The sequence below is a fragment of the Myodes glareolus genome, chromosome 13, assembly GCF_982192425.1.
Source record: "Myodes glareolus chromosome 13, mMyoGla1.1, whole genome shotgun sequence".
In the NCBI taxonomy this organism is placed as follows: Eukaryota; Metazoa; Chordata; class Mammalia; order Rodentia; family Cricetidae; genus Myodes; species Myodes glareolus.
Genome location: NC_142038.1, coordinates 24,351,306 through 24,363,547, shown reverse-complemented (window position 1 = coordinate 24,363,547; position 12,242 = coordinate 24,351,306). Strand labels below are relative to the sequence as shown.

At 38.7% G+C, this 12,242-nt stretch overlaps 1 protein-coding gene across 2 annotated transcripts in view; it reads left to right on the top strand.

Moving 5' to 3' along the window:
* Wdr7 (WD repeat domain 7) overlaps positions 1 to 12,242 on the top strand; it is a 283,531-nt gene that overhangs the window by 226,693 nt on the left and 44,596 nt on the right. For both annotated transcript variants that reach the window (XM_048419639.3, XM_048419640.3), the window contains one exon: positions 10,062 to 10,161. In XM_048419639.3, the coding sequence (XP_048275596.2) occupies positions 10,062 to 10,161 (100 nt within the window). The remainder of the gene's footprint in view (positions 1 to 10,061; positions 10,162 to 12,242) is intronic.

Sequence of the window (12,242 nt, the reverse complement as noted above, 5' to 3'; positions counted from 1 at the left end):
AGAGGGCAAGAAAGCTAAAACCTTGCAAATGATACTAAATGAATAAATTTAACTTAGAAAGTCTGTGTTAAATATTGCATACATTTATATGATGTGGAATGAAGATTGCTTTTGCATCAAAATACAGTACACTGTGTCTATTTTTTAATTAAATTTTGGGTAAAGGTTCTTGTCCCATGAGCCTCACCACCTGAGTTCGTTCCTTGGGACCCACATGGGTGAGTGGGAGAACTAACCCTGCAAATTGTTCTCTAACTTACATAATAATTATTGTCATCGCCATCACTGTAATAATCATCATAATTCATAAAATAGGTTTTTGTTTTGTTTGTTTGTTTTTTTGAGATAGTGTTTCTCTGTGTAACAACACTAGCTGTCCAGGAACTCTGTAGACCAGGCTGGCCTCAAACTCAGTGATCCACCTGCCTCTGCCTCCTGAGTGCTGAGATTAAAGGTGTGCACCACCACTGCCTAGCAATAATTTTTAATTGGTTCTAAAATATTTATAGTTTGGAGCACTTTGGTTTTGTTTTATGTTGTCTGTAGAAATAGTACTTGAGTCATAGGTAATTTTTCTCAGAGCACTCAGCTACTCAGAATTAGATGTAATTCCTTTGCTTGTAAGAGTGACAGCCTCCTTCTCTTTCCTTTAAGTACAATGTAGTATAAGCAGTAGTCAGCAGGAAGATTCCTGAGAACAGTGGCATGTCAGTGTGCCACTTCTCTGGTCACGTCCTAACATTTTTGCAACTAGCATGCTGAATGGCTTATGCTTTTTTTTCTCTCTCTGTATCTATATTTTTCTTATTTGCAGTAGAACTTATACACTGTTCTCTCATTTTGCAGTTTGATTCTGCCACCTAGATGTTAAAATATGAGCAAGAATAGTCATGCTGTAACACACATGGACAGATGCTCACAGACAGATGTTGTGTCGCATGTGTGCAGATGCTGTAGCACACATGTACAGGTGCTTTAGCACATATGTAGAGGTGCATTTTTTTTCTTGTTGCATAAACTAGACAAATTAGGATGCAGTCGTTTTTTTAGTGTTGGCTCTTTTGTGTCATTAACTGATTCTGACTACACCTAGTTGTTATTTCCCTGCCGATGCTCTTCTAAAGAGATGCTCAGATGAAAATGGACATTGTTGGTCTGTTGCTAAGTGGAGATGAAAAGAGAGTAGTTGTACTGGGACTTAACTCACTGAGTGCTAGTGGAGTTCATAAAGCATTAACCACTGCTGTGTAAATTAGCTTCCTGGAGTTCAGGCAGAAGCTGTTCACTAAGGGATCTGTTTCCCAGCTTGCTGAGAGTCCCCTCAAGCAGCTCCTGAGGTTACCGTTTCTGCTGCCATCCATTTCTGTTGACTTAGTTATCCTGGAAAGTTATCCTCGTACTGATATGCCTGGCAGATTTGTTCTTACTGAACACTATGTGTACATGTTTTTCTCTTCTGATTTGCCAAAAAGCATTGTTTAATGATTTAGTAGTATCTCGTTGAACACAAACTGTGTGTCACGTAGCTATTCTCTGGGGAAGTAATGATAGACTAGGTAACTCTGTGCTCCAGGATAACAGTGACTAATGGGGAGGAGATGGCATTGGTTCTTTGGACTGAGTAGTATGCCTGGTAGACATCCTACCAGGGGCATTAATCCATTTGGTCAATTCAGTATATGGAATATAAGAAATTTCAAAAGGAAAATGTAGAGGATTATGGTGTCTGTTAAAAATGCCATCATGAAAATGTCTGCCAGGTAAAGAAAGGGATCTGTGCTCTGGGAGAACTGGAGTGATGATTGGAGGAGCAGTAGTGGGTCGTAGGAACATTTCAGAGAGCTGACCAGGTGGGCTTTGTGAAAGGAAAAGGTGTGTACTGTCCTGAAAGGCAGAGTGAGAACCAGACTACTAAGTGTTTCCAGCCATAGAAGGATACAGTAAGTTTGGCCATGCCATGTAGTAGGGTGGTTAGGATATAGGCTTTGCATAGAAGGATAGAGCCTGTTTATCTTTCTGTTGTAGAACCATAAACAGGCTCTATCCTTCTATGTGAAGCCTGTATTCTAACCACCCCACTATGAACCTTCATCCAGTAACTGATGGAAATAGATGCAGATATCCACAGCTAAGCACTGGGCCAAAATCCTGGAGTCCAGTTGAAGACAGGTAAGAGAGATTATATGAGTAAAGGGGACAGGATCGTGATGAGAAAACCCACAGAGACAGCTGACCCAAGCTAGTGGGAGCTCATTGACTCTGGACTGATAGCTGGGAAACCTGCATAGGACTGAACTAGACCTTCTGAATGTGGGTGATAGTTCTGTGGCTTGGGCAATCTGTGGGGCCACTGGCAGTGAGACCAGGATTTATTCCCAGTGCATAAACTAGCTTTTTGGAGCCCATTCCCTATGAAGGGATACCAGCCTAGTTGGGGGAGGGGGGCTTGATCCTGCCTCAACTTGATATGTCAGACTTTGTTGACTCCCCATGGGAGGCCCTACTCCCATGGGGAATCAATGGGGAGTGGATGGGGAGGGGGTACTAGTAGGAGGGGCAGGAAGGGGAACTGTGGTTGGTATGAAAATGAAAAAACTTTTAAATAAAAAAAATTTTTTAAAAAAAGTATAGAGCCAAGCCAGGGCTCTGAGTTCCCCACGGAAGACTTTGACCTTATTTAATAAGCAATGGAGAGTTAGAAAAGTTTAAACAAAATATTAAAGCTATAATCATAGATAAGATGCAGACTTTCATTATAAAATAAGTACTTATACTTTTTAGTAAAATCAAAGATTATTTTAGATAGAAGAGTTAAAAGTTTAGATTTTCAGAAATGATTTGGCTTTTCTTAAACTCTGTTATTATGTAGACAGACTGATTGATTTTCCTTTTCAAGTAAAAAGCTGAGTCAGCTCATTTCACCTTAAATGGGCACTTAAACTCCAGTAAAAAATTGCACACTGTCTACTTCAGCACCGAATGAGCTCATTTTCAAGTGACTCCTCTAAACTTGTGGCTTGTTCTTAGCCTGTTCAGTGAGAACAGTGATACAACATAGAACAGCTTCTACCATAACTTCCAGTAAAATCCTTAAATTAGTAGTTATTTTATACTGTAATTTGATACCAGATGATTAAAGATGCTGCTCATGCCCCTACTGGTAGGAATCCCTCCCATTACTTTATTCCTGTTCTTCACACCTAAAAATCTGCTTAGCAGGTTCTCTTGAGGTATTAAAAGTTTTCATGTGAAAATAAACCAAAATAGGACCTGGGTGCATTCAGTTGTAGAACAACTTACATGTGTGACTCCTCGGGTTTAATATTATCAAGTAGACTCATGGATATTATAACTCTGGCTGTCTACCTATATTTTGTAGTACGAAAGGAGAAGTTGATTTTAAGTTTGTTTAAAATAATATAAAGTATGAAAGTTTAAGCTGGGTATTGTGGTCCATACCTGTAATCCCAGCACTTGAAAGGTAAAGCCATGAGAATGAGGAATTCAAGCCAATCCTTGGCTAGTTAATGAGTTCTAAGCCAGCCCAGGGTACATAAGATTGTCTCTCAAAAGTCAAAACAACAAAAAAGACCCACAATATGTTTATTTTAGTTAGCACATTTTGGAAAAAACTAAAATAATTTGTAATTAATATAAGTTTATACTTGAAAAGTGTTAAGTCTTTAAAAAATATATAAATTTGGACTAAGCATTCGTTTTCATATTCAGTAGAATAACTTTAGTCACCACTTATTGCCATACCTACTAACCTTGTTCGTCATCAGTAGCATATTGAATCGGACAGATGATGATGATGACAACCAGTCATGCATTTGCCATAAATAGAGGCTCATCAAGTGCCAAAGCCTCTGCTAAGCATTTTATTAGTATCAACTCATTTCTATTTCGTACAACTATAGTAAATATTATTTCCATTTTGCAGATGAAGACACTAATGAATGATAATTTAAATAATTTGCCATGGTTATACTATTAGTAAGTGTAGAACCAGACAATGAGGTTCCCATTTGTCAACCATTACATAATACCAAGATGTGCCTAGTAATTTTCTTTTCAAGTATTATGCCGTATGCACAGCCCCAGAAGCATTTCCTATCTTTTCTTTACCACCCTAGCCATAGTAGGCTACACTATAGTACTTCTTTCCCCCAAGGAGTGTAACTTACTCATCAATCGCTCAGCAAAAAGTATTCATTAACTACTTAAATATGTAAGACTGGGAAATAGTGACTCTCAAACAGAATTCTCCAACACGACCATCACAGTCTAGGACATCTTCTGTTTTGAGTTTTGAGCCGATGCTTTCCACTAGAATTAAGCACTTCTAGAAAATACCTACTCATGTGTATGTCCCAAAACCTACACCTCAGCCCCTGTGAAGGGTGCTCTTACTGCAGCCATTTCTCATGTATAAATATTTCAAGCATGTGCACAGTTTATAGGTATGGAGTTCATGGGGCACATGCAAAAATGGTCTGTAAAATCACAGACAGAGGGCTGTCTTCATTGCAGCCATAGTGTTGCTGTGACTGGTGGTCTGAAGACCTACTCCTGACTCTTTCAGACTTGAGGAATGCACAGTGCATGGCTCTCAGAAGAGTTCCATTACATCGATCCAGCCAAGAGGCATGGGCAGTTGCTTGTCTCTTGGACTTCTCGTGCAAGTGAGAGTGACCCATGCTTGCTCCACTGCAAAAAAGCTGTCATTTTTTTTCCTGGAGATTCAGTACCTGTGTTGGGAATTAAATCATTCCTTATAGTTTATGGAGAACACATCATGAATATCTCAATCCTAGTCACTATTCATGTCAAACAAAGGGCTGCAATGTTCTATGAGTTAAATTTTAAGGAGATTTTCCTTACATTATTAATAAAGCTTGCATATGCTTATCCTGCAGAGTATAAACATGGGGATCAATTTTTAAAATATTGTATACAAATTAGAACAAAAGTGCAGTGCCATTTATTTTCCCTCCTGTTGGCAAAAAAAAAAAAACATAAGAATTTTGATGATTCCAAATGAGCGTGACATTTGGTAAGCATCTTAGGAACTTGGCATTGCCTATCTAAATTTAAGAGTGCCTTTTATTTGATCCTACTTTAATTTACCTGTCCAGCAAATATCTTCACCTAGTGTACAAGGACCCATGATATTATACAGCCTATATGTCTATCAGAAAAAGGATGTCTAAGTAGTGGACAGCATGCCCACTGAATGCAGTAGGGGTGAGGAAGATGACCTGTGACCCAGGTGCACTGATAGAGGAGCAGACACAGCCCTGCAGGGTACCATGGATGATGCTATTGTACTAAAGGTAGAAAATGAAAAATACGTTTCATTATACATATCATTCACTAGACTACTTATGTTCTTCTTTTAAAATTTCATCCTGTGCAATTATTTTTAGTCTCAAAAGATGGTTAAGCTATAATTGTCAGTGTTTGCTAAGATAGCCTGGCTCAGGGCCTTAGCTGATAACACTGTAAATTTGCCATTGTTTATCCTCATGAAAATGTAATTTTTATAGGACCACAAGACAGAAAGCATAATTCTCAATTTCTACTTGACTTTTGGAGGCCATTTTTATTTCTACTATATCTACTTAAATTGTTATTCTAGACCCTATGGAACATTAATTCATCTTAAAAATTAACATTTAATGTAGTTCAGATGCCATTCATTAAAGGATAAGCATTGTGTCTGGATCTTAGCCACATTAAACTTTTTACTATTGCATCTTGCATGCTTGATAAAGTTTTAAGATAGGATGTTGAGTTAAAGAGCAATGGGGAAGTGTTACTGTATCAGACATGGTGGTTGATGAAGACATTTTTATCAAGATAGCCTCAGAATGGGGCCTTAGTGAAGTAGGTGCATGAGCAGCTGAGATAATGGACCATTGAGATTTTCCAGGTCCCAGGAGCAGTAGGACTTAGAAAGGGGAGCACTGTGAGCATATCCAAGTCTGTGCAAGCGGATGGCCATTCCTAGAGCAGAATAGGCAAAAGGAACCCAGGTGAGGTCCCAGTGGGGCAGGGCGCTGAAGGACAGCTGGGAACAAAAAGCGGTGTGATGTAATTCACGGTTGACAAGAGTCATAAGCTGCATGAGGACTTTATCCAAAGTCTGGAACAACATCTTTAAACGGTTTGGATAATACCTAACCTTTACCCCAGCCACAAATACCTTTTTCATCAATACCCAGATCTGTTCCCTTGCTAATTCCGGCTCTGATTGGGCCGTTTCCTTTGAGCCCACCTGGTAGGTGATAAATACTAGGATAACTTGATGTAGTTCTGTCAGCTTGACACAGTCTAGCGTCACCGTGAAAGAGAATCTCAGTGAGGAATCATCTAGAACATGTTTGCTGTGGTGTGTCTATGTGGGATTGTCTTAATCACAGTAACTGATGGAAGACTGGGTCTAACTTTGGATGACACCATTCCTTAGACTTGATTACCAGCCAGTGTAAGAGTGGAGAAAGTGAGCAGAACAACAGCCATGCATTTATTCATCTCTCTGCTCTAACTGTGAATTTTTGTAGCTTGCTCTTTGAAGTTGCTGCCACCTGACTTCCAGACTGTGATGGACTGTGAATTGGAACTGTGGGCCACAGTGAACTTTTTCTCCTCTAAGTTGCTTTTTGCCAGGGTAAATCACAAATGAAACTAACACCTTGGAATACTTAACAAGAGGTTCTAGCCAGTTTACTAATTGCCACCTCAGTGTCTTGGTACCGTCACAGTGACCTGAACACTGAAATGCCAGTTCTAGAAAAACTTGCGACTTTTCTGAGGATGGACGAAGACAAGAACAATATTAAAAATTATAATGGACTTCTGCTTCAACCCCTGATGCCATCAGAGGTGGGGAGAGATAATACTTATCTCTCCATCCCTAGGACTGACAGTGCTCGCATGCAGAATTGCTTCCCAAAGAAAGCAGTCTAGGGTATGGGGGAACCCAAAGGCCTCAGCATTGGTGGCTTCCTACAGCAACAGACTGACATATATAAGATTTTTTATTACTCTTATAAGAACTAGGAAGGAAATTTTAATACAAAACTCGGAGCCAAAAACCAGGCCATGAGACTGTCACTGCCCAGAAATCTTTAAAGTGTTTTTTAGACATGTCGGTCAAGTAGTAAATTACAGAGAGTGAAGAATGCTAGAGCTGTAATATAGGTCCTTTCAGGCAGACTAAAGACTCGGTTCCAAGAATAGATTTAATCTTTTTATCTTATAAATAATGATGTTTGTAGATGATATAGAAGGATGGGTTGATATCCAAAGCATAAAGATTAGATAATGTAGCAAAACCTTTAGTTTAAGGTTCTGTCATCTCAATATGTTTGGTTTTGAAAAAATTTATTTCAATTTTAGGTGATAATATTGCTTTGCAGTAGGATTTTGGCAGTATAGCTATTTCATTTTTGGAAATAATTAATAAAATATCACTGTAAACTTTAATTCTCTATAGCCATTAACTCCAAAGAATAAATGTCATAACATGTGAGATATTAAGTTTCATGTTACTGTAAGGAGATATAAATTAGACATGAACATATGTGTGCAGAGATGAATATTGATATTAATACAGATGTAGATACAATGACACCCAGTACTCAGACAGATATAGTTACTAATGACAAAGGAGCAACTGTTTTAAAACTCTTCTAAAGCATATTAATTTTCAATTAGAAGAACATTAGATTTTGAATACAGATTCCTATTGTTTATTGAAGTAAAATAATAAGCTACTTTCCATGAACACTATGACCAACAAGTAGTGTCTGCCTTCCATATTACTGAAAATGAAGCCCTGGCCTTCCACAAAGCCCCTGCTGATAGCATTCAAATTTGTCTCCCTCAGCTTCTCTTCCTAGGATCACAGAACTGTTCTGTATCTTACCTCAAAAATACACAGAAACTTTTCTTCCCAATTTATCTCCCTTGAAAAAGTAAAAATTGCCTTAAGGTTTCTGTTGCTGTGATAAAACCCTGACCAAAAACAACGTGGTGTGGGAAGGGTTTGTTTCATCTTCCAGCTTGTACTCTATCATCCAGGGAAGTCACGGCAGACGTTTGAGGAAAGGAACTGGGTAAAGACTACAGACAGGACTTGTTTCCTCTGCATATACTGGATTTTTGGGATCCAGTCTGTTTGGATACTCACCTTCCTGGACCTGGAGGAAGCGGGGAGGAACTTGAACTTTCCACAGGGCAGGAAACCCTGACTGCTCTTTGGGATGGAGAGGGAGGGGGAGAGGGAGTGGGGGGAGTGGGAGGGTGTTGGGAGGAGGGGCGGAAATGGAAACTTTTATAATTTAATAAACTTTGAATAAAAAAAAAAAGACCACAGATGGATGCTGCTATTCAGTCTGCTTTCTTATACAACCTGGGACCCCCTGCCTAGGGGTGCCACCACCTGCAGTGAGCTGGTCCCTCCCACATCAGTCATTAATCAGGAGCATACCTCAAAGGGCAATCCACTGAAGGCAGTTCCTCAGTTGACTCTCCTTTCCCAGGTGACTCCACTTTTATACAGCTGGTGACAACTAAGCAGCACCAGGTTTGTTGCGTTTGACTTTACATTAGAAAGGGTCCCTGGCTTTCTCAGCCTGCTTTCTTCTTCAACTCAGGACCCTTCCATATCAATCAGTAATCAAGAAAATGCTCTGTAGGCTTGCCTACAGGCCCTTATTATGGAAGCATCTTCTCAACTGGGAGTGCTTCCAAAATGACCCAAGTTCACATAAACTAACCAACACAGAAAGTTTATGGATGCAGAGAAGGACACAACAAATAATATGATCAGGAAAAATTGTTTTCAAATAGAACATTTAGTGTAGCCCTCATCTTCTGGACAACTCGCTGAGACCGTGTGAAATGGAAAGTCTACTTAGAAGTCTTTGTGACTATAAAAATCATACCCGATTTACCCTTCCAGTATTGTCCTCACCTGTAGATCCAGCCATATGGACTGGAAATCAGTATGCCAGAAATTCAAATACTTAATCCACTCCTGAAAACTAACCTAGAAACTAATAAAAATAAGTCAACATCTTACAGGCTTCATACCATCTACCCTAGAATTCTTTTTTTTATTCAATGGAACAAAAATAACAAATATGCTTATTCATATTGCCTATCACCATGGTTAGCTAACCAAATTAGCAAATCTGGTAAATGTTCAAGATTTCGGAAATTTTCATGATTTTTTTTCTAGTGAATAGCATTCTAAGGTCATTTTAAATTAATGATGAGAATTCAGGAGACCTACTATTCATGTAGATTTTTATTATTGTTCTGTGAGAATGTCTATTTCATTAGTTTGGTAACAAACCATGGGAAGATAATTAAATTGAATTTGTGAGACTTTCAAAACCCTTCTCTCTTCTGCTCAAATAGAAATGTGTGCACATGTTATAAAACTGGATTTTCACATTTATTGTCTTTGCCTTTGACCCTTCATGCCTCAAACTCTCAAATGTACTTATGATTATAAATGTTTGCTATCAAAAATACGTTTTACCAAGTATATTTATGATTATAAAATTATTTGTTGTCAAAAATAATTTTTAAAGACATGGTCTTACTCTGTAGTCCTTGCTGGGCAGGCCTGGAATTTATACTGTAGCCTACACCAACCCAAATTCACCTCAGCCCTCTTACCTCAGCCTTCCAAGTACTGGGTTTATAGATGTGAGCCTTTAGAGCTGGCTGACAGTTTATCAACAGGCTGGTGGTCTCCGTCGGCTCCATCTTACTTGATTTTTCAAAAGTACTCAGTACTAATGGGTAATATCTTTATAAAATCTCCATATGTTGATTATAAACATATATATTTAGAAATAATAGAGATATAGAGATTAAAGCTTTTATATACATATACATACATGTATGTATATTATATACGTGTGTGCACATGTGTGCACGTTGGCTTTAATCTTTGAGTGTATTTTTTTTTTGTCTTTCATGTGCAGGCAATCTCACCTGGCTTTTTGTCTTTGTTGTTGTTGTGAAAATGTTCGATTCAGGTTCTACATGGTCAGCTATTATGAACGGAGTCACAGAATTGCCGTTGGAGCACGCCATGGCTCAGTGGCCCTGTATGACATCCGGACTGGAAAATGTCAGGTAAATAAATCATTGTGACTTCCTCTTCCTGAAGTTATTGAAGGGAGCGAGAGACCAGCACTTCACCAGGTGATTGACTGAGCTGCTGGAGCATTATGGATAATGTGTAAGAGATCAATAGTTTAATGAAGGACTCAAAGAATATAGAGCCCCACTGTCTTGAGTCTCCAGGATTGGAGGCTGCCATGATGGGTTCACAGTGGAGCCTGGAATGAAAGGCACTTCTCATGATTGATTTTACAATGTATCTCGTCTTTGTTCAGTGTTGTCTGACTTTCCTACTTCTGACATGTTTCCTGAAAAAACTTTGATGCTATATGTAAGAATGTGATGACTGGACAAAAATTAATTTTCTGTGTAAGAAAAATGAGATACTTAACAATTCTGAGACAGTAATCTAGTCAGAGTTCATACAACCACAATACATTTAATACAGCTCTGCAAAACGGATGCTCAGTTTTCAATAATAATGTGTCATTTCCCTGACTTTCATACTACATTTTATGATTTTATAACATTTTATTGTTCATGAAAATTTTTTCTTGGCTTTGATCATGTTTACCTGATTTTCAGGATATATCCAGTGGATAGAAAGAGAAGGTATTTGGTCATGAAGGTGCCTTCAGTCACCCTATTCCAGAGTCATACCATTAGCAGCAAAGCCAGGGCTAAATTCTACCAAGGTCCTCATTTACCAGGATGCTTGATGCTCATTGAGAAAGTGCCATGTTTCAGTATAACATTTAGTATTGCTGGTTTCACGCTGTGCAGAGGGAATAGAAGAAAATTGTAGGAGTGTCTAACAGTGTAGGTTATCTCTTCCGTGTAATAAACTGCTAATCTAATGCCCCCTTCAAAATCTCCTTGCTAAGCTGCGATGGAGTAATCGTGAGACAGAATAGCAAGTGCTAGAGGTAAAAGTGCCAGGTTTCAGACAAGTGTGAAGGATGCTCTTTGAATATAAAATGAGTTTCTCTGTGGATGCCTCTGAGAGTGGCCATTGTGCACAGAACATACACCATTACCTACTTGTCGAGCACTCTAATTGGTGTTTCCTCTTCAGTCTGCTCTGATACCATAGTGCTTCCCTCTTGGCTCTCATTGAAGACAATGAAAACACTCTGAAGCTTGTTTAAAGATTAAGTTTTGTGTTTTTATATGATTCTTTCAAAAAGGACTCTTCAAACAGTATTTCCAAATGTCTTTTTTGAAAACCTTTATTTGTTTTGTGTGGGAGAGGAGAGCACAGCACATGTGTTGAGATCAGAGAAAATCTGAGGGCGTCGATTCTCTCCTCTCACAGTGTGGGTTCTGAGGGTCAAACAAAGGCTGTCAGGCTTGGCAGCAAGGGCCTTGACCCTTGAGCCATATGCCAGTCCCCAGGATATCTTCTAAGAACTTTCTTATTTTGTTTGTTTGTGTGTTTATTAATTGGAAACCAGATCTCACTAAGTATCTCTGGCTGGCCTGGAACTCACTGTTTAGGCCAGGCTAACCTCAGACTCACTGAGATCCACTTGCCTCTGCTTCTAGTGCTGGCATTGAAGACATGTGACACCATGCCAGGTTTCAATCTAATTTGTTTTGAACATACCTAAAAAATAAAACTTTATATATCAGTGGGATACCTTGTCATGTTTAGTACAATTTTTAAATTGTACAATATTTAAATCAGATCAAATATTTCTGGATCTTCAAAAGTTGATCATTTCTTTATAATGAAAACATTCAAAATCTTGTAATATTTTAAAGTGTCTGTTGTATTATTCTATAGTTAACACAGGTACACAAAATATAGTAGAACTTCTCACTTCTTTGTTGTTGTTGTTGTTGTTGTTGTTTTTCAAGACAGGGTTTATTTGGAAACAGGCTTTGGAGCCTGTTCTGGAACTAGCTTTTGTAGCTCAGGCCTACCTCTGCCTCCCAAATGCTGGGATTAAAGGTGTATGCCACCACCGCCTGGCTGCTTCTTACTTCTTTTTAATGTAGTAAGCTCTGGATGTTTCCTGTCCCACTCCATTCATCCCATCGCGGGTTAGCACAGTTTGAAATTGGAGTATGTTACTAGAATTGGAGTCTGT